The sequence below is a fragment of the Diabrotica virgifera genome, chromosome 5, assembly GCF_917563875.1.
Source record: "Diabrotica virgifera virgifera chromosome 5, PGI_DIABVI_V3a".
Lineage (NCBI taxonomy): Eukaryota > Metazoa > Arthropoda > Insecta > Coleoptera > Chrysomelidae > Diabrotica > Diabrotica virgifera.
This window is the reverse complement of record NC_065447.1, coordinates 45,743,413-45,767,907: the sequence shown is the minus strand read 5'-3', so window position 1 is coordinate 45,767,907 and position 24,495 is coordinate 45,743,413. Positions and strand designations below refer to the sequence as shown.

The 24,495-nt window shown below is 32.9% G+C and overlaps 1 protein-coding gene across 1 annotated transcript in view; it reads right to left on the bottom strand.

Moving 5' to 3' along the window:
• Nucleotides 1-24,495, bottom strand: part of LOC114326142 (mothers against decapentaplegic homolog 6) — a 245,817-nt gene that overhangs the window by 145,756 nt on the left and 75,566 nt on the right. Inside the window, exon 2 of the mRNA XM_028274389.2 lies at nucleotides 21,969-22,025. Coding sequence (XP_028130190.1) covers nucleotides 21,969-22,025 — 57 coding nt within the window. The remainder of the gene's footprint in view (nucleotides 1-21,968; nucleotides 22,026-24,495) is intronic.

Below are 24,495 nucleotides of genomic sequence, written 5' to 3'. Positions count from 1 at the left end.
ACTCGATCGATATCGATAAATTGCTCGGGTTTATCGTGGTGTCTAAACGCTGCCTTAGTTATTTTTCAGTCACATTGTTCCCTTGTGTTTGCGTTATTTCTATATAGACTGTGTAGCACCGAAAACGACCAATTTCTCAACAAAACTATTCCACACGAGCAGGCGCGGATACAGAAGGGGTCAACGGGTCCATGGACCCCCCCTATTGTATTTAGTCTATAAGTATTTTTTTATTATTTATTATTTTTTTCTGTTAACTCTAAACTTTATGCCATGAGTACAACACTAAATTACACGACAACCGCTTCCAAAGAATTGAAAGAAGCCATAAAATCTAATAAAACACCCTTCTCTGAAAAATAATCTGCAGGCGCATTTGTTTGGGTACCGGTGGAACCATAAACAACGGAAATATTTTTCTCAATTCAAATAATAACAACAATGATATTTTAAAATGCAAATGCATTACACTGGGTATAAATAGTGTGACCAACTAGCCCGAAAAATCCGGGACATGGCTCGAACTACGAAGTCATGTCCCGGCGTCCCGGACAAGGCTTCCGGGCCATCCGAATTTTCAACGTTTTGGTAAAATTCTATTTTGAAATTTTGAATACGTTATTCTTCTAAGAATTCGCATCAAACTGAATTGGTAGGACGAAAAAAAATCGACAATCTTTAGAGTGTAATACTAATACCACATCCAAAACGCATGCGTTTTATATCGTGGTATTATAGTTCTACGAAAACTAAAACTGTGGACTTTTCTTTTCGTTTCTGTATTTTAATTGTCTTGTGAAAACAAATGGCCCGATTTTCATTGAAATGTCCCGGATTTTGGGTATTTTTTTTCAGCCTTGTCCCGGATTCGACTCAATTGGAGTTGGTCACACTAGGTATAAACCTTATCGCATGAAAAGTCACGTTTCAAATTTGCGGTACCTACAATAAAGATATAAAAATTTGTATTTTACTAGATAATCCATGCGTACCTACCCATTGATGGTAAAAAGGTTAATCTTTATGGTAAAGAACGACCAGTGAGATTAATTATCGTGAATTGTCTATCAATCCTTTTGATACCGTAGGTATCTGGGATTATATAGTGTATTTTATCCTTAGAGTAAGTGTGAGTCGTATGGCTCAATCTGGAAAATATAATATTTGAGAGGTAAGTCTGCCTCCCCCTATTATGAATTTCTAGATCCGCGCCTGCACATGAGTGTAACCGACAATCAAAATCCTTTTTGAAAAGTTTCTGAAGTAAATTTTATGGGGACGGAGTTTCTTATCTTTCAAAATTCGCTACACCATACGATGACTTACTCCAGATCATTCTGTGAACTTTCTTGTAATTTAATCAGCGACAAACTGCAGTAAAACAGCTACCCACTACCGCTTCGTTTTTACTGGGTTTTGGTTGTGGCCTATTTTATTTTTTACTCATCTAGTTAGACGAAATTTTGAAATTAGTTTCAAAGCATAGTTTCGATGAACGTGTGTGCTGACATTGAAAATTGTACTAGATGTGATGGCGCCTTTATTATTTTTTTAAATATGTAACTACATTTTTCTATTCCATCATGTCTAACAAAATCTATTATTATGTTTCACTTGTTATGAAGTACCTGCTAATGAAAATAAAGTAACACAAACACATTCACCAAAAAGTTTATTTATTTTACTAAAACATAGGCGAAGTAACCATTTTTATTACGAACTTTACGGTGTAGCGGTAGAGTTTTGGAGACTAATTAAAGCATAACTTAAACAACTGGAGGTTCTTGAAATGTGGTACTACAGAAGAATGGAGTCTCCTGCGTGGATGGTGTATCACATACTTAAGCCATGAGAAGACTACATAAGGAATGTGAATTGTTTTAACTGTGAAGAAGTTGAAATATCTGGGTCACATCATGAGAAATCAAAAACACTATTGTCTACTGTAGCTTACATTACAAGTAAAAGTACAAAGCACAAGAGGTCCAAGCGGACGAAGAATTTTCTGGCTCTATAATATTAGGAAGTGGTTTTCCCTATCTACCACTGGACTATTTAGAGCAGCAGAAAATAAAGTGACAATAGACGTGTTAGCAGCCAAAGGCATTTTAAGAAGAAAATTATATTTTCGTATTTGTCTCTTTTATTACTTTGAGCTCTTCTCGCAACTTTATTTGTATACTTATTTGCTTTTTCTCTAGATTCATCATGTACCTATCTCTTCACTCTTATGTGTGAGTGTGTGTTACAGACGTCTCAGTGGCATAATCACTGTTGTTATGTTTGTACATATTTTTGTTTCATGGAGAATGGAAATGGAGACACGTAATGGAAAGTAATGGGCTGGGTATATTTTAAGAATGTGGAAGAGAGACGTAAAGAAAACAACGTAACTGAGACTTTGGAATAATAAAAGACCATGAGACAGATCAAGATCCATGAGACAGATTATGAGTGGTACCATGGTATCCGTTAGGCAGTAAGAAGTGGATATTTTTCGGTAACCGTTTGTCGTTGTAACCGGTCATACTGCAGCCCATTAGCTTATTGTACATCTTTAATTTATGTAATCTTCTGGCTCAGGTTTCAGTGTTAACGACTACCTACGTAAGTAGACGGGACCGACGGCTTTACGTGCCTTTCCGAAGTACAGTGGTGGCTCAGTTAAATTAGAAATTGAAAAATTTCTGGTGTCTTTGTCGGGATCAAACCCGGACCACGCAGCTTGGTAAGCCTGTATCTAGCCACTAGGTCTAGGCTATGGCTTCCGTCATGAAGTAGATTAGTAGGACGCAAAATAGGAGATGTGTGTTGAAAAATGGATAAAAAAGCTTGACAAAGAAAAAAAAGATTGTCTTCCATATTTGGTGTCTCAAGAATTTCAAATCTGTTAATGAGGGTTATTGTTTATATTCTCAGACAGTTGAAATTAGATAGTGCGAAACATTGTCTCGCTGTCATCAAGTTATTGAGTAACATTGTGGGAACCACATTAAAAATAGAATTTTGAGTATCGTGTTTTCCAGAACTGTAAACTTAGGACAACCTTTCTGAACGTCGAAAAACCCAAATCTATTTAATTTTTGCGCTCCATCCAAGTGTGGTTTCCCGTTTAATAACAATGTTGTGAAATTTAAAGATTTATTATGTTAAATTTGACATTTTTTCTCTTCAATTCTCATCTATTGCCAACTCTGTCTTGTGATGATCATCTCAGTTCTTCGAAGTGAAACTATTTTTGTATAAATTACGCTGCAATTTAAACATCATTTTGTTGTCTGGTCGTGTTTTATTTACTCTATTATACGCAGAAATGGAAGATAATAATACAGAGTGTACCAACTTTATTAAGTAAACTTTTAAATACAAATAATTTTTGTGCGTAGTAGCTTTTTAATATGGCTACCTTAGAAAACCCAATATGATGACAATAAGAAAGAGACAAATTAAAGAGCAGGAAAACATTTAAAATGCAGCATTGTCACTATCTTTGGTGCTACTGCGTAAGTTGAGCCTCGGCTTTACTAAGATTATTGACCAAGAGCTAGCAACGAAAAAAAATTATTTTAAGAGAACTGGTTCTTTCATATATGATTCCCTATGTTGCCTCAAACACCGTATCGGCCATCTGTCTGCTGATACAGGTTGCGTTTATTACTGCGCAGCACATTTGTATAGGTAAACATATCGAATTTAAAATTATTGTAAGACGAAAAATTATTTTGTCATTACTTTTTAAATATTATTAGAAATATGAACTATAATTGCCAGACATTTTTGTGGTTTAAAAAGTAATGACAGAAAAATGTTTCGTCCTAAAATAATTAAAATTCAATATACAGGGTGATTGATGAGTGTGATAAAGCTTAGTAGATCCGCTATAGTGATAGATTGCAATAAAAGTTGATAACAAAAATTGTAGCCAACTTTCAGCTTTACATTACGAAATTAGTTAGAATGTTACAGGGTGTTCGATAACATAGTGGCAAAACAAACTTATGTTTTTTTAAATGGAACAACCTATATTTTATTTTATATTCGAAATTCTCTTAACTTTCCCGTCACAAAAATATAAAGGTTTGTTGTGTTATATAGGGCTTTTACAAAGTTATAACCAATTTTTTATGAAAAACCTAACAAGTTCAGCTCCCTGTATAAATAAAAATAAGCACAACAGCAATGGTTTATTGGTGCTATTTTTTTGATGATTGTTAAAATTTATAAAAATGAGAAAGAGTTATTGCTAATTTTCCTTATATCGAATACAGGGTGAGTCAAAACCCAAGTACATTCTTTTCTCAGAAATTTTAAATGGAACACCCTGTATTGTTTATCACCATCGAAAAGTATTATTACCGTACTTTAATTTTTGTATAATATTCCCTATGCCTAAATTTGTTAGTTTTCGAGATATTTTCATTTTTCAGAGCAAGTTATTAATTAAGGTGTTCTATTTAAAATTACTGAGAAAATAATGTACTTGCGTTTTGACTCATCCTATATGAATATTCGATATAAAGAAAAATAGCAATAACAACCATTTTTATAAATTTTGACAATCAATATATGGCACCAATAAACCATTGCTGTTGTGTTTATTTTTATTTATACAGGGAGCTGAACTTATTACGATTTTCGCAGAACATTGGTTATAACTTTGTACATACCCTGTATAACATAACACCCCTTTATATTTTTGTGATAGAGAAGTTAACAGGATTTAGAATATAAAATAAAATATAGGGTGTGGAGACCCAATTGAAGCTGGCAATGGGATAAGACAGAGAGATTCCCTGAGTCCTCTATTGTTCAACCTGACCATGGACGAAATAATCAAAAAGTAAGAACAAAAAAAGGATACCAAATGGGAGAAAAACAACTTAAAATAATCTGCTATGCAGACGACGCAATACTAATCTCTCAAAGTGAAGATGATTTACAACGTATGCTGCACGAATTTAATATAAACCGCTAGAAAATTTAACATGTTAATTTCCCCAAAAAAAGACTAAATGCATGGTTATAACAGCAGATCTAATAAGGTGTAAATTAGAGCTGGAGCGTCAAATAATAGAACAAGTCATGGAGTTTAAATATCTAGGCATCATACTATCTAGCTACGGAAAGCTCGAAACGGAAGTGGAAGATCAGGTGAATAAAGCAAACAGAGCCGCAGGTTGCCTGAATGAAACAATATGGAGAAATAAAAACATGCATCGGAAAAGAAGTGAAAGGCAGAATTTACAAAAACGTCATCAGACCAATAATGACAAACTAGGTAGAAACACGACTTGATATAGAAAGGACAAAAAGAATGCTAGAAACAGAAGAGATGAAAACACTGCGAAAAATCGATGGTAAGACACTGTGAGATAGAGCTAGAAGTGCAGATATACGACGTAGATGCAAGGTGGACAACATTAATAACTGGGTGAAAAACAGAAGAGTAGAATGGATCGACCACATAAGCCGAATGACAACAAATTATAGAGTAGTAAGGACGGCGAGAGACGGTTCCCCAATAGGAAGACGATCAGTGGGAAGACCACGAAAAAGATGGAATGACAACTTACTGGAGGCACATTGAAAAACAGACAGATAAATAATAAAAAGATAGTAGTGAAATAATTGCCCTTTAGAGTTTTTTTAAACAGTTAAATCAGTGGTTCTAAATTTGGTCAACAAATTTAAGTCGCATATTTCTAAAAATGTCTTTTTCGGACACTGTATACAATGACTGGCAAAGGAATTCAGCGTAGTCTGTCGGTAAAAACGTCTTTCATCATCGTAGACCACTCAAATTGCCGGAAAGTGTAGGTCTGTATCTCTCTAAACCATCATTTATTTCGGAGGCAGTCGAGGAAAAAGATAGGTTAGTCTCTTTCTATTTTCATTTCGAAGATTTCTGATTAAACAGTTAAGAAATGTATAGACAGTTGCTCAAAAAGATATTCTTGGATGCCTAATCATTTGGAAAATAAAAATATAACTTGTTTACTAAAAAAATGTGATATGTAGTAGATGGTGTGCAAAATATCAAAAGTGCGGTAAAATGAAAGGATTTATAGTTGTTTGATGCTTTTAGTCACCGCGTATTATACGATATTTTTATGTATTAACATAACTCTTTAATATTTTAGAAGCCAAGTATGGAGATGCAAGATGTACAGGACAAATATTTTCTTCACGTATTCGTGGAATAATCCAAAGTTTTTGAAATATTAGTTGATTTCTTTAAAATATGTGGTATTTGATACACAAAGAGAAACGATGGGGGTAAGAAGGACAGAGAGACTCAGAAATGAAGAAATAAGAAACATACAAAATCAAACCGTTACTTTACACATCATAAAAGAGAAAAAATTAGCATGGGTCGGTCATTTAACACGAATGGGCAGTAACAGCCCAGTGAAAAGATTGTGAGAAGCTAATCCAACAGGGAAAAACAGAAGAGGCAGACCAATAAAAAAGTGGAAAAGCGACAGCACGTGTAGTACAAAATAAGGGCAAATCTTGAAAAGAAACAACACAAATGGTGAAGATCAGGAGATAATGGAGAAAATTCATCAAAGGCTAGAAGCACCTCCCTCGACACCTAACGGTAGAAGAGAAACGACGTTTCTCGAGTGAGACGTATACAGGGTGGGGCATTAGTGTGACAAAGTCCAATTACTCGTTTGTCGTCAGAGATAGGAACAAAAAGTTATTTAGGTAAAAGTTGGGGCACAGATAGGACCATAATTTAAAAATATTTTTAAATATACAGGGGCGTGGGTATTGACAGGGTGACACAAACTTATGTTTTTTTTTTAAATGGAACCCTCTGTATATTTTTACATTTTTGGATTCTCCCCAATGTTTTTTTTTCTTAAAATATAGGATTTTGTAATATTCTACGAGGCAGTTTAAAAGATAATTACGTTTTTTTGTTAATTTCGTAGCAACATTTACACCATGTAGAATTGTACGGATTTGACATAAAAATTTTATTTTATGTTTTTAAACAATTTTTAATATAGTCTACTATTGTTAAACATTAACAGTATAGCGAAATGTTTAATTTTAGTGTACAGGGTTGGTCGAAACTCGGAATGAGTATTTTCTGAGTTTTTTTAAATAGAACACCCTGTATTTTAGTATTGCAATAAAATGATATTTTATGGTACTTTTTTATTTCTTAAGCATTCCCTATACCTAAGTGCTTCAATTAGTAAGTTATTCGTGATTCTTTAAGCCAAACATTAGTTGCAACAAAAATTACGTGAAATTTGATTAGGTGGCCGTGAAAATATTCAATAAGAAATAATTCTTCGAAAAAAAATTAATCATAATCTAGCCTGATCCTTATTTTATTAATATTGGATGAGATATCCAAATAAATTCGTAGTTAAGATTGTTGGTCCGCAAAATATCAATAAAAACATACAATATTCTACCTAGTCGGCTATGACACTAAGTTTGCTTAAAAATTTGACATTATACTATTTTTATAGTTCCAGTTGCTGTGTTACCATTACTAATATGAATTTTCTAATGAGGAACTGATTAATACGATTTTTGTGCTAGTATGCTAAAATGTGCATATGTATAACAAAAATATGCTACTAAATTTTTCATCAGAAATTCCCTGATAGACGACAACCAAGAAGAGAAATGTTTGAAAATATACTAGAACGGTTTCAACGGACTGGACACTTAGATTAATCATAAATCTGATAAAACAAAAAGTATTGTAAAAGAAGAAAAAAGGAATTAAATACAATCCTCAGTGTCACTGAGGATCTGCATATTACTACAACCATTCTTACAATCTAAGTATCTAGTCTGTTGAGACCGTTTTAGTATATGTACTTTCAAAGTTGCTCAATTTTGTTATACTCTCCTAACACAAAGCCATTTTAATCAGTTCCTCATTAGAAAAATTAATATTAGTAATGGTAACAAATCAATTGAAAATATATAAATAGTATAATGTCAAATGTTAGGGCAAATTTTGTGGCATAGCCAACTAGGGAGAATTTTGTATGTTTGATTAATATTTTAAGCACCAAGAACCTTAACTACGAATGAATTTGGATATCTAATCCAATATTAATAAATTAAGGATCAGGCTAGAATATTATGTATTTTTTTTTCGAAAAATTATTTTTGATTAGATATTTTCACGGCGACCTAATAAAATTTCACGTAATTTTTGTTGCAATTAATGTTTGGCTTAAAGAATCACGAATAACTTACAAATTAAAGCACTTAGGTATAGGGAATGCTTAAGAAAAACAAAAGTAACATAAAATTTCATTTCATTACAATACTTAAATACTAATAAATAATAGGGTGTTCCATTTAAGAAAACTCAGAAAATACTCAATCCGAGTTTCGACCCACCCTGTATACTAAAATTAAACATTCCGATATACTGATAATGTTTAACAATAGTAGACTATATTAAAAATCGTTCGAACATAAAATAAAAATTTGATGTCGAATCACTACAATTCTACAGGGTGTAAATATTGCTACGAAATTAACAAAAACGTAATTATCTTTTAAACCACCTCGTATATTACAAAACCCTATATTTTAAGAAAGGAAACATTGAGGAGAATCAAAAAATGTAACAATATACAGGGTGTTCCATTTAAAAAAACAAGTTTGTGTCACCCTGTCAATACGGACCTCCCTGTATATTTGAAAATATTTTTAAATTATGGTACTATGTGTGCCCCAACTTCTACCTAAATAACTTTTTTTCGTATCTCTTACGACAAACAAGTAATTGGACTTTGTCACACTAATGCCCCACCCTGTATGTATGTTCAAAAACGATCATAAAAATAGTCTAAAAGAATAACATAAAATTTAACCTAAACTCCACCTAAGGTTTTTTAAGGGTGTATTTGTATAAATAAGGTGAATAAATCTTAATTAAGTACTTACTCGTATAGTAAGTTATTCTTACTATACGAGTACTCATCACACATCATTGATTAGACTTAATCCGATCGAGAAGAAATAGAGACAAAAATCGTGGAAATGCATAAAAGAGCCAGCACAAAAAATATACGTAACTAAAATTAGAAAAGGAGACTAAAGCACATCAGTAATAAGATAAAACGCGTCAAAACTGTGTCATTATCTTGTGAGAGGATTGACATACCGGGTGAGGAAGAGCTGCATTTAGAGCAGATCAAGAAATTTGGACCGAAAACGTTAGAGTCGCTTCTCCATATGATTAACAGTTGTAAGTAGTAGAATAAGCGGAGTTCTGGATCACTTTGGTAATCATGCCATCAGGGTCTCCGATGACGTAGAATGAGAAATGCTTGGTTGACTTAAAGGTGTACAAGAATTACCAAGAAGTGCAAGAATCGCACGGCAATTGCCAGAGGTTTTGTAAGGAGTGGTCGCAAATCTCTTGATCTCGTCTTCTTTTCCACAGAAGTGATCGACAATGACCAGAAGGTAGAAGAAGTGCAAGAAGTATTTAGAAGGGTCAAACTAATCGCTTATTTCTTTATCTCTTCCTGTTTTCCACACAATAATACAGGGTGTGACGGTCAATGATCAGATGGTACATGAAGCAGTGCAAGAAGTGTTCGACATTGACCAGAGGATATACTCTGGATGATACGCTTGTTCTTTTAATTTGTGCAGCTTAATTAAAATTTGTAAGTATTGTCTCGCCTAATTTATCTAGCCTAGCCTTGTCCCCTTGTTCATATTTATAGTTATAAATAAAACAACAACAAAACGGTTTAACTGTTTTATTTTAAAAATGTCTGGGGTATCTTGTAATAAATAAAGAGAAAGAAAGTTTGTTATACTAAGTCAGTAGGGCTCCATTTTCCCGGCCCCTTTTGATTTCCTGGGAATCGAGAGTTGGTAATTTGGATTTCCAGGGAATTCCCGGTAATCGGGAGATTTAAAAATAAAAAGAAGAAATTGTTTTTGTTCTAATTTTTCAATGCAATTAGTATAAAAAATTTGATTACAAATTAATAATGTTTAGAAAAATTCAAAAATTTAACAGAAAATTAAAAATTTTAAGAAAATTTTAAAAATAGAAAAATTATAAATTTGTGTGATCTGAATTTTCGTTGTTTTTATTATTGAAATATGTTTTAAAAAAACATAAATTGTTGACTGTTTGATCTTCCAGGCTGGCTCTTTTTTTGTACAGAAATTTGCTGAAGTTGAAAACGCACTTTCTGTTGATGTACGGTAATCTAATACCGTATTAAATTTCCTATGTACTAATTCTTCATAAACATAATTTTAATTCAAAAAATAAATATTTATGTTATAATTCTGGATGCTTCAAAATAAATCGGATCGTCGCATAAACAAAAGAATGTTTATGCTGACGGATGTGATACATTCTGATTTTACCCCAAAATTGGAAGGTATAACCCGGGAGCAGTCGCGCCAAAAAATCTAATATTTTAACCTCTTCCGTGATAACTTGAAGAAAAATTTTGTAACATAACTTTTCACTTGTAAGTGCCTCGAGGAAGATTGTAGTAATGCGTGGGAATTTAAAAAAAAATTTAAGTTTTTTTATTTTTTTTATTTTTTTTTGTGAAATTTACGGCTTTGGTGAGAACCAATTAGCTTTAAAATTGTTAGAAATAGATATTTTTAACGTAAAGCCAATAAAAATATTATACAATAGAAATTTCTTTTAAATTCGCATTTAAATTCGTATTTTGAGATTTTTTCTCTACGCGCGACTACTTACGTGACAGATTGAGCGCGACTGCTCCCGGGTTAAAATATAATTGAAAGATAAATATTTTAAGTGGAATGATTTAAAATGATTATTAAGCAGAGATAATAATTGTATCAGAACCATTTATTCATTGAGTTAGTAACATCTCCGCTCATAAGTTAAAATAAAATATTTTAAAATCCCGGGAAATCTGTAAAAATTCGCGGGAATCGGAATTTCCATTTTTTACTGATTTCCCGGGAAATGTGTCCCGGGAATTTCCCAGGAATGCAGCTCTACTCGTGCGTTCCAGCTCGATATGCCAATTTGGTAAAAAGTGTTATTTTTTAATATAATAATTATTATTAATGCTGTAATTAATTTTTTCTACGAACGTGCAAAAATGTCTACTTTCGCGCACGCATTTTTGTTTAGAAAGTTTCACTTTTCCGCACGCGTGTTACTTTTCCGCACGCGTGTTAATTTAGATATGTTAATATGGCCTTAAAGTAATTATAATACATGCAATAAACTAATATTTAGATATTATTTACTAATTTATTTCAAATATATCTTATTGTGTTCCTGTTGTTCTTATTGAAATTAACGCGACAATTCGATGAAATAAAATTATATTGACATAATATTCGAAAGTCAAATCGGTAGACAATAACAGTCGTTTTGAATCATCCTCATGGAAACCAAGATCGTCGTCATGCTAACTAATTATATTGAAAGTTTGGTTTTGACAACCTTGTCAAAGAATTAATTTGTGTATGTATTATCATATTAATTAAATTAATTGATTAAGATTTGGTAATTTTTTAAAGACTCTTAGAAAAAATATTGTTTCTAACTCTTGCAGAAAGTCTCTTTTCCGCACTCGACTGCTTGCCGAACTCCCGCTTCGCGTCGTTCGGCAAACTGAAGTCGCGTGCGGAAAAGAATGACTTTCTGCATTTGTTAGGAAAATAACTACTATTTTATAAACAAATTTTACCCGGGCGTAGGTGATTATGAATAAAAATCTTCTACCATTCCTTTACATGGTACATACTTATACATATATTAAGATAATGTACCGAGAAAATTAAGGAAAAAAAAGAATGTGTGTGTACTTTGTACGCACGTAAGAAGTTATACTTCTATTATATGATTATATGATTATAAACGAAATTAATATACTTTTTATTTATATTTTATTTAAATATTAAATTAATTTATACTTACTCAAACATTTTTATTAAAACAGTGCCAAAAATTAAAATAATAAAAAAATAAAACACACACAAACACACTAAAAATGCCACAAATGATTTCTGAACATTAATTGTCGGAAAAATTTTTAACTAAATACGTATTTTCTGAAAATAAAATTATATAATAAATATACTTACAATCATAAAATGTATAAAAAAAAAATAAAAAAATAAAAGTTTCTATTGGGATTCGAACCAACTTACCACGCGGCTGGTATTTGCGTTGTATTGGGATTCTCTCGCATTAAAACTGCGCCACAGAGACAGCTTGTCATTATGTGCGAAGATCGTCTAACTAAACAGATTAACCTTTTGACATTTTTAACTTATGTAAATTAAATTATTTTGATTTTGAATTGAAATGATTTAGAATTGAAAAAATACAACAAAACATAGAGTAAGAAGACAATATATTATTATGTAAATATAAATATAAATTATGTAAATAAAAGTATTACATACTACTTATGTATTTTGGTAGGTTCAAGGTAGGTATCGGAGCCCGTATAACGACTAATAAATTTCGCAATCACTTGCGTCGTGCAAAGTGGCTATGTTCAAATATCATAACAAAATTTGATCAACTATTTATAAAACACTTACCAGTGAAAGATTCTTTAGCTTTGAATAAGCGAGATCTGCGGCACTCATACTAGGCACAGTTTGATGAGCTTTCACATTGGCATGAAACAATCATCTCTTCTATGTAAATAAGTCCAAAAATATAATATGAAAACTATTTAAAAAGGCAGTATAACCATTAACTAACTTTTTGTTTGTTGTTTCTCTTCCTACAAATTTTAAAACGCAACAAGCATACATTATAACCAAACGCAGTCCCACAGCTGTGCCACAGCTGCCATATTGGATAATTTTTGTCATGTCATTTGAACATCCAATCAGAACAAAGTTATAATGCGCATGCGCCCGGTCGCTAGGTTTTCCCATATAAAATTTCACCGTCATTACGCCCGTAAAGAAGTATAACTTCAAAAATTCCTCAATATTTTTAAAGATGGATTTCTATTTTTCTTTTCGGTTGAACTAAAAGATATTTGGATTTGTTGTGTAATATTGACCTTGTATGTTAAGTACTTACATTTATTTAAAAGGATGATAATGTAGCGATTACTTCTCAATATTTGTTTATTTAAAGCAGGCTTACTTGTTATACATCCCACGATTGTGTTTGCGCTACAAAATGTTAAAAATATTGTCACAACAAATCGTACTGCTAGTATTCATAGGGGCGACTGGAGGTCCGTATAACAAAGCACTCACGTTATTTTGGTTTGGAATAGTCCTATTGTTTTGAATACAGAAAAAGTGTTTAAAATATCACTGTCCATTTAAGGGTGTAGGCGCAAAATGTCTTTCAAAATGTTCAATGTCTTTTAAATGTATTCAGTTTTTTCGAATCCTGAGAAAACTAAAAGTATTTTCGAAAAATTTAAACGCAGAATGAAAGATTACATTTTTACTGAGAGCCGAATGTCCCTGAAAACTTCTATAATGTTTATATTAATAAGTTACAGGGGTGAAAATAAAAGAGAAAATTTAGTGGGATTTTTAATTGCAAATATGTCATTCAAAAGAAACTTTTTATTTATTTTAAGGGACTTTCGGCCCTCGGTAATAACGTAATCTTTCATTCTGCGTTTAAATTTTTCAAAAATACTTATTAGTTTTCTCAGGATTCGAAAAAAACGAATACATTTAAAACACATTGAACATTTTGACAGGCGACATTTTGCGTCTTTCCTCTTAATGGATATAAAAGAAACAAAGAGGTCTAGTATGCTCAATTAAAGTTTTTTCAATCAACACGGAAATTCCAAAGCTACATCCCTTGTTGTTTAATGTATGCTGATGGTATAGGCTTCAACAAGCTCAAGAAGGCAAAAAAGGTAGAAAATAGAAGGTAGAAATAGGTAGAAAATCTTAAGTGAGGCCAACGTTCAGCAGTTGACAAATATGGGGGTAATTGATGAAAACTAACTGCATACGTATTTATTTCTTGCTCGAAAATGTATGATTACTAAAAATTATAAAATTATAGATTAAAAAAAAAATGTATAAAAATTTATTTAGAACAGAAACAATTCGTTATGTAGTCGATATGAGTGTCGTCATAAAAAATTAACCACTTAGCTTCATTCTCGGCTATTTAATCAAAAATTTTAGAATCGGACGGCAATGAATTTATCATTGTCGTTTCAATTTAAGAAGATGAATGACTTTTAAATTAAGATATTAAAAAATTACAACATAGTTAAACCCGAAATATGGTTATTAAAGATGATTCACAACATTTTGAACATATTTTTGTCTATTAAACGAGGTTTGGTAATTTAGAGAGTAAGATTGTAACTAAAGTAACTATGTAAAAGTTGTGGTTTTTTTATTTAAAACTTTGGTGCATTCGCCAAAGGTGATTAGAGAAGATATAGATTATTAGACAATAATTATTAAATAATATAAATATTGTTATATAATTCTTAGTGCCGATAAACTACTCCGTTATTAAAACAAATATGTAGAACGATAAATGAGGTATTGAATGAGAGTTTATAGCCCAAAGATCGTATTAAAAGTGAGACATTTGACCTCAAATTTCCGGTTCCGGAGATGCGACCGGATGTACTGTTTTAAAGTAATAACCAAAATAGTACAAGCGATATATTATTTGACGCGCCTTAGCAAAAGAAGAAATATATACTTCCGGTTTTTATCAGTTCCGGCTAAAAAGTTGTAAGTTCCGGAAGTTTGTCAAAAATGGCTCAAAATTGAAATCGTAGTCTTGCTACTATTTTACAAAGTACCCATTCTTTTAAGAGCCTCATTGTTTATGTGTTCAGTATAATGTCTATCAACATTCTGTGAAATATCTGTACTTCGAATGCTTCTAAATTATTCATCAATAAAATATTGAGCAATACCCAGCAATATAAATAGACCATCTATAACTTTTAATCATTTTTGCATGCGTATAGTAACAGTGGCGCATATAAAAAATATATAAAGAATAGTACCCCCCCCCCCAGAAAAAAATTCTAGCGAACACTTGCTATCAGACTTGCTACCATCTATTATACATGTTTAATTGCAACAATTTTGCCTCTAGCTATCTCTATTTTTGCCTTTTGATTTCTACTTAAGAGATCATTTTACTGTTGATTACTCACACTGTCCAAACTCGGCCTGAAAACAAAAAAACTAACGTTGTGGTATAAAATGTAATATCTAAATAAATCTGCTACTAGACTAGAATACGCTGGTGTATTCGCTGGATAGACCTGTGGGTCGACCTATACAGGGTGTCCAGAAACTCTACCGACAAACGTAGACAGGAGATTCTTCAGATAATTTTAAGATAATTTAACCCAATTCACTTAGTCCGAAAATGCTTCCTAAGGGAGCTAGAGCTCTTTGAAGATGGCGTCTTGTAATTAGTTTTTCTTAAATACCTCCAAAACGCTTCTATTTAGAAAAACGAAAATTGGTACGCGTATTTATCTTCAAGATATAAATCTAATCCATCCATTGCAAATTTCTAGTACCGATCATAGGCGTCCGTTTTGGGTAGGGAAACGGTTATTTTATCGCATAACTTTTTTATCTTTAACTTTTATGCATTTCTGATACTAGATTATTAAATTGTGAAGTATTCTAGTACTAAAAGGTACTCTTGTTTTAAATCGGTAGGACACACCGTTTTCTAGAAAAATCGATTTGAAAATTTTTCGCTTTTTGAATTAAAAAAAAATTTAAAAAAAAAACTATTTAAAAAGACGAAAACTGGTAGGTACATTTATTTATATTCCAGAGATAAATCGATTTCATTAATTGCGAATTTCTAGTACTGGTCATAGGCGTCCGTTTTGGGTAGGTCAACAGTTATTTTATAGCATAACTTTTTTGTCTTGAATTTTTGAGCATTGTTGACACTAGATTATTAAATTTTGAGGTATTCGAGTACTAAAAGTTACTCTTACTTTATGTTGGTAAAATACTTCGTTTTTTGTTGAAAAGTTCTTTCAATTTTTTTTCAAATTCCAAAAACGAAAAACTTTCAAATTGATTTTTCTAGAAAATGGTGTGTCCTACCGACTTAAAGCAAGAGTACCTTTTAGTACTATAATACCTCACAATTTAATAATCCGCTATCAAAAATGCATAAAAGTTAAGGACAAAAAAGTTATGCGATAAAATACCCGTTGCTCTACCCAAAACGGACGCCTATGACTGGTACTAGAAACTTGCAATGGATGGAATCGATTCATATCTGAAAATTAAATAAGCATACCAATTTTCGTTTTTCTAAATAGAAGCGTTCTGGAGGTATTTAAGAAAAACTAATTTCATGACGCCATCTTCAAAGAGCTCTAGCTCCCTTAAGAAACATTTTCGGACTAGGTGAATTGGGTTAAATTGTCTTAAAATTATCTGAGGAATCTCCTGTCTTCGTTTGTCGGTAGAGTTTCTGGACACCCTGTATAATCGACCTATAACCTGGATTGACCTAGCAGTGCAGTAAGTGATGGGAGGCCTGCGTCTCTGTGTTACTCACTTCACATATCTCTATCAGAGTATTCAGCGTTTTGGTATTAGCAAAAAGTTGATTTTAAGGAGTAAGCCATAGTATATTTAGTAGAGTGGCAAGATTGAAGGGGTAAGCCATAGTATTTTTTGTTCTAAAGTTTAATTATGTATTTTACAATGAATTATGGTAGGGGAGTCCAAGCGGGGATATTTGCAGTTACTCGAGCGCGTCAGATTATTACATGTGGAGAAACCTAGTACCCTGAAAATGTACCTCTACCAGATATTGGCTCTTAATGCAGGGGAGTTCGTTAAGGGGGGGGGCCGAAAAAAAATCTATCCTTAAAAAACTCGAAATCGTCAGATTAAGATAAGCTAAGTTAAGTACATGCAAAACAGTGTATATTTAAAAAATCTGACGATTTGATCGGGGCGGGTCGTAAGGAAATGGGTGAGTCCCAAAGTTTCACAAGAAAAAAGCGAATATATCGCGAAATGAATCACAGATCGAAAAACTAAAAAATACGTGCTCAATATTTTTCAAAAATCTGTCTAGCGATACTAAACACGACTTCCCACGGAGAGGGGTGGGGGGTAAATTTAATATTTTACGAATCCCGCGATATTTCACGAAATGAACATCAGATCGAAAAACTGAAAAATACACTTATTCAATATTTTTGAAAAATCTATCTACTTAAAGGCACCAAACACGACCCCCCCCCACGGAGGTGGTTTGGGGGGTTACTTCAAAATCTTAAATGGGAGCCCCATTTTTTATTACAGATTTGGATTTTCCTTACGTAAAAATAAGTAACTTTTATTCGAGACATTTTTTCGAATTGGGGATAGATGGCTCCATAATCTAAAAAAACGATTGTTGGAAATGGAAAATTAAATTAAAAATGGAAAGTTCTCCACTAAAATGAAAAACTTTACTTAACTTTTTTTGGTTGTAGGACCTACTCTTCACAACCCAATAGGTCCCCATAACGCTCGAGTGGCTGCACATTTAGCATACTTCGCTCTTCTACCATTAAGTATATTAGAATAAATTAAGTACATATAAAGAATAATTTAATAGGATGGTCTCATCTCAGGAAACTAAAACAATAGTAATCAGCAAGAAACCAATCAGATATAAAATAGAAATTAATGGCATCAGTATTGAAGAAGTAATGGAAATAAAATACCTTTTAATTGCACTGTCCCGCTATGGAGACCTGGACATAAGTGAGAGATCAACTAAGCGAGGGAGCGCATGCCCGAAAAAAAATGAAAGAATAATATTTTTGATTAATAAGTCAACTCTAAAAATGTATAAACATTTTCAATTTCTTTGCAACACGAAAATGCAGCAGCTGCATAATACTCTGGTTAAATCGGAGAGTGCAGGAAGAGTCTATACTGGTTTCGGAGGTCTTTTCCCCCTCATCAGTAGTCCCATATCCTCTTCTCTCCGATTTCTCCACGTATCATACTTTGGGCCTTTCCGAATTACAAAGAAAGAAATGTCACGGATGAACTAGAGCCATCTAACGAAAAACAAAGTAAGTTATCAATCGAAGTAGCACAGAAAACGACAATAAATATCGTTCCCATACCACCAGATTGACAACAGGTGAATTGAGAAACTGTGTTAATTATAACAAACGTGATGGAGTTCAGACGATTAATACTGACCATGCAACATGGGATGAATCCTCATGTCATGTATTCAAGCATACGCTGGACTCATTTAAGGCTAATGTACTTAACATTAAATAGCAACCACAGAAACAATTTATTAAGCCCCAGGTGAAGAATAATGGGAGCCCAAAACTAAATATTGAAGTATATTACCAAAACTGTCGCAGTTTGCTAGGTCGGACTCAATTGGTTTACACTAACCACGGCTCCGTTCCTGGTACCCATAAAATTTTTGCGTTCACTGAAACTTGGTTAAATTCTAGTGTGTATGATTCGGGACTTTTTGATCCTGAATTGTTTACTGTGATTCGTTCAGATCGGGATTTTTTAGCCACTGGGACAACTAGAGGTGGAGGTGTACTATTAGCAGTTAATAAAGCATTAAATGTTATTCCTATTGATGTCTACTCTATATGTGCTGCTATTGCTGAAGTTAAATTAATTGATGTAGTCATAAGCAAAGTTGTATCAAAGAAAATAGTTTTTTATCTCGTGTTAGTATATATACCTCCGCGCAAACACCTCTAGCGGAACTAGAATTATTCCTAGAGTGTTTAGAAACAGTTGAATGTCTTTTTAACGAAACAGTATTAGTCTTGGGTGATTTTAATATACCGGAATATACTCAAGGCATTACTACCGGTAAATCAGTGGGCGTGCAGAATGTTGCAAATTTCTTTAATCTATCGCAATATAATCATGTAGTTAATCATAATGAACGAATCCTAGATTTGGTATTTTCTAATATATTTTGTAACGTATATCAGGCAATTGACTATGTTGTTCCCAAGGATAACCATCATCCAGCGCTCATCATTGATTTTAGTATTAAAAAAGAATTTAATGAAATCAAAATCGACAGTAAGCAGAATTTTAACTTTAAGAGAGCCAACTGTATAGAACTTTATTATGAACTCGTATTTATCTGACTGGTCTTTTCTTTCCACTGATCTTGATATCAACAGCAACCTAAATGCATTTTATCAGTATATTCACAGCATCTTCTCTAAACATATTCCTCTTAAAAAGAAGCAAACTAAACGTTATCCGATTTGGTTCAATGGTGATCTGATTAATCTTCTGAATACTAAAAATAGAGCTTGGAACGCGTACAAAAAATCTCGTAATATTCATAATTACACTGAATTCAAGAGAATTCGTTCAGAATTCAAATACTTTAATCAAATAATATACAAGCGTTATGTGTCTCAACTAGAACTCAATCTTAAACAAGATCCTCGTAGCTTCTGGTCGTTCATAAACTCCAAGAAAACAAATTGTTCTATTCCTGAAACTATGTCGTATAATAATATAAAGCTAGAGACTTCACAGGATATTGCCTCATCATTTGCCGATTTCTTCTCAAAGTCATACACCGATATTTCTCCTCCCGACCATATCACTCCCAAATTAAATACATATATTGCCGAACAATTGCACATTCCCGCTTTTACAAAATCTGAAATTGAACAGGCCATAAGGAAGATTAAGCCGAACATGACGATGGGACCAGATAATATTCCTGCATTTCTCATAAAAGATTGTGCCCACGTATTTTCAACTCTTCTGTGTACTTTATTTAACTGCATATTATCCAGTTCGGTCTTTCCCACACAATGGAAAGTTTCTAAAATTGTCCCTGTGTTTAAGACAGAAAATCGAACTTCTATCCAAAACTATAGGCCTATTGCTATCATATCCAATTTTAGTAAAATTTTCGAGATATGTATAAATAAACACCTTTACACCAACATTTCACCATTCATAGTTCCCCAACAGCACGGATTTATCAGTGGTAAATCTACTTTAACAAATCTTGTTAATATCACTCAATTCCTGTGTGAAGCATTAGACAGAAATGCTCAAGTCGACGTCATATACACTGACTTTTCCAAAGCTTTTGACCGCTTAAGTCATAAAATTCTACTGAATAAGCTCAGTTCTATTACAATCACACCTACGCTGTTACAATTATTTAACTCTTATTTTACAGATCGATGGCAATATACACAAATTAGAGGTTTTAAATCAACCCCTTTTCCTCAGTTATCCGGAGTACCTCAAGGTTCAATTGTAGGGCCGCTATTGTTTGTGATATTCGTTAATGATATTGTTGATGACCTAGATGTTCATTCACTAATTTATGCGGACGATTTAAAATTATTTTTTGAAATTAAGTCACCCTCCGATTGCATTAGACTTCAAGAAAATTTAAATAAAATCAGTATATGGTGTGACACTAATTGTTTGCAGCTAAATGCGTCTAAATGTAATGTTATGTCTTTTTCTAGAAGCCCTTCTCCAACACACTATGATTATCATATACATAATACTTCCATTTGTCGCCCCTGCTCTGTTAAGGACCTGGGGGTCATATTTGACTGCAGACTATCATTTGTTCCACACATCACTAATATCGTTGCGGGTGCGTTTAGTACTCTAGGTTTCATTTTACGAAATGCGAAAGAACTTACCGATATTGACACTTGCAAATTTTTATATTCATCTCTTGTTCTCCCCAAACTCGATTATGCATCGATAGTTTGGTCTCCAATTTATCAAAATCACACAACTGTTTTGGAATCAGTACAGAGGCGGTTTTTAAAAAGTATGCACTTTAAATCCACTGGCATTTATCCTGCTAGGGGATTTTCTGAAGAGCTACTTCTCGATAAATTTAAGATGCAAAGTCTTCAGCGTCGTAGAATAACTCAATCTTTATGCTTTTTATTTAAAATTATTAACAATCAAGTAAATACTCCTTGCAACTTCTTAATCTCCACGTACCACGTGTTGCTTCTCGTACTTCACAAACGTTTTATGTTAATAGAGCCAAATCAAATATTTTGGTGCAGTCACCTCTAGTACAAATGCAAGCTAACTACAATGCGAACTCTGATCTCTTTGACATCTTCAATTCTAATTTACGCATCATTAAGAATACTGCTAACGATATTAGGTTGCAACCAGTCACTTTTTAACATCTTGCTGTTATATTATATATTTATTCTGTATTTTTGTATTTAATTGTTTTACATACTATGTATTTTCTGTTTTTCTTTAATTACTTTATAAGTTTTTGTTCGTCGTTGTTCGTATGTAAGTGTGTTTTTCTCATTTTGAGTTTTTTCACACACTTACATATAAACGGCGTTTATGTAGTCTATGTATTTTATACTGTTTTGTTGTTATGTTTATGATCTGTAAACGGTAAATTTACTAATACGCTTAATACACTAACCCAGATTGTAATTGGTCCAGTACTGTTATTTGGGTACTAAATAAATAAAAAATAAATAATAAAAAAAAATAAAACAAAAATAAGAATATTTTCTTTGGTAACCAAAGAGAGTATTCCATCTGTTGTCAATCTGGTGGTATGGGATGATATTTATTGTCGTTTTCTGTGCTACTTAGTCAACTCTTAATTTTAAATTTTAAAATTTTAATATTATTAGTAGTTTTTGAAATGAACTATTAAAAGAGAGGAATTAAAATCAAAAAACGTCATCTGAAATATAATCCAAGATTACATTTGTATAGTAGCTCATGTGTTTTCTACATAATATAATTATATTATATTACATCAGCATGACAAGTATTACCTATCAAATCATTATACAAACCGTAAAATATTCATGTTTGCAGTATAAGAAATGATACAAGATATAAAACCTATTAAGAATGTTGTATTGATTGTAATAAATTACAATCAATTACTTATATCTTTAATGAAATACCGGTAGTGATAAAGCAACAGTAAGACTTACCTTCAGGTTTTAATCGTTCCATATTATTTATTCGACGATAGGGAGGTGGCCGTATTTCTGAAACAAAAAAGAAAGTTAATAAATACAGGTATAACTAGTTGAAAAGGGTTGATAAAATATATCGTTTTTACGCAGGAATATGACTTTTATGATGCCTAAATTACATAATTTGGAAAAACAAACACCTAAAAGTGGAAACTCCTATAAAGACCTGAATATACACAGAGTTCTTTACCCGGGCGTCATTAATACCTGGCGAGATAAAACACATACTTTTTATGTAGCATCATTGTCTTCCACATGAAGTTAAAAAGGCACATTCAGAAATGAAAAATAATAAATCCCCTGATGATGACGGAATAGTAATCGAGGCAATCAAACAAGGTGGAAATAAAATTATCCAGGCTTTGGCTAAACTTTTCACCGAATGCATTTACCAAGTAAAAACTTCTTCTCAATGGAACAATGCAGTCATTGTTTTATTACACAAGAAGGTTGACATACAGATCTAAAAACTACTGTACTATCAGTTTGCTATCACACATATAAACTTTCACAAAAATTATCAAAAAAAGACTGGAGACTAAGTTAGACTTCTATCAGCCTAGAGAACAAGCTGGATTTAGATCTGGATATAGCACTAACGACCACTTACTGGTAATAAAAAACCTCGTAAAAAACCTAATAGAGAAGTCTGCGGAATACAACAAACCATTGGCACTGATATTCGTGGACTACGAGAAAGCATTCGATACCATAAGCCAGCAGAAAATGTTAAAAGCATTGACAGAATGCCGAATAGACCATCGCTACATTAACATGATCAAATATATCTGCCAAAAGGCAACGGCTAGCGTAAGACTGTCTGAACAACAAACAAATACATTCTGTATACAGCGAGGAGTACGGCAGGGAGACACCATCTCACCAAAGCTATTCACAACACTTTTAGAACACACATTTAAGAAGGCAGATCTAAACGAATATGGTATCAATATAAATGGAGAGAAGCTCAGTCATTTGAGATTCGCAGATGACATCGTCCTTATAGCCGATCGTATGGATGATGCAATAATAATGTTGAACAAAATATATTACGCTTCCTTAGAGGTCGGATTAAAGATTAACATCAACAAGACGCAAATAATGACTAATAAATCTGGTGCTAAATCGTAATATTGTTGTTGATGGAATGGATATTGAGCAGACTGCATCTTATAAGTACTTGGGACATGAAATTCGGTTGGGACGAGATAACCAGACGTGCGAACTCCCACGTCGCAGAGGATTAGCCTGGGCAGCGTTTGGTAAACTGAACTATGTATTTAAATCGGACTTGCCCATATGCCTCAAAAGGAAAATCTTTGACCAGTGTGTGTTGCCTGTACTCACTTATGGAGCCGAAACATTAACACTAACAAAAAAGGTAGTGAACAAGATTCGCGTAACTCAGAGGGCTATGGAGCGCCAGATGTTGGGCGTCTCCCTGAGAGACCGAATCCCAAACGAAGAAATACGCCGTAGAACAAAAACAACAGACGCTGTCGAAAAAATCGCGTCGCTTAAGTGGAATTGGGCAGGACACGTCACCAGATTGCCAGACAACCGATGGACAAAACGTCTTGTCGAGTGGAGGCCGCGAGAAAAAGCACTACGGAGCAGAGGACGCCCACTAACCAGATGGGCCGATGATTTGAAGCATTTCAAGCCGCACAAAATAGAGATAAATGGAAATAGCTGAGGGAGACCTATGTCCAGCAGTGGACGCGTACGGGTTGATGATGATGATTTTCTTTCACGCACAAAACTAAAGACAAACCAGCTACCGCCTGTTATTAAGTAAAGACACATGTTATTTTTATGAACGTTCTAGACTCAGTACATCGAAAAGAGATAGGTACAAAAAAGTCTGGGAACGTTTTCAGATTTTAAGTACAGTTTGTGCTTGTGACCTTTCTGGTTTGTTTACTTGTCACTGTCAGTTGTTGGATTTTTTGCTGTTTTTGTCCTGTTTTTGCATTTAGAAGTTATTTATATTACACAAAAAGTTGTTTTCACTACTAATTTGTACTGGAGAGTGAAATTTTAAAGTAAGTGTAATATATTTTCCGTTAATTTCATACGAAGTTAACCTCATTCGCAGTTAAGGAAAGTTTTTGTTTAAGTTTCCGTAAAAGTGAAATAAATAACAAAAAGAAAATATTTTATTGTCAAATATTTATATGATAATAAATATTTAATTACACTAATGACATTAAAAGGATTTATTAAGCTACACTACTTCAAATGTAGCTGTAATTCTGCACCAAAATTTTAAAGCAAAACTAACATTTTACATCCCAAATAGGGTCCTTTCCAGGCTTCCTAAGAATGTATTGCTTATTATAATTTGGGCGTTTATGTTGGTGTTGGTGTCCTGGACCTTAAGGACGTACTAATAAAACCTAATCATCCCGGCTTCCCTTGCCATGTTTTAAATACGTGCATTGAGTGTCTTTTTCACTTGCGTGTAGTACGTTTATTCTCA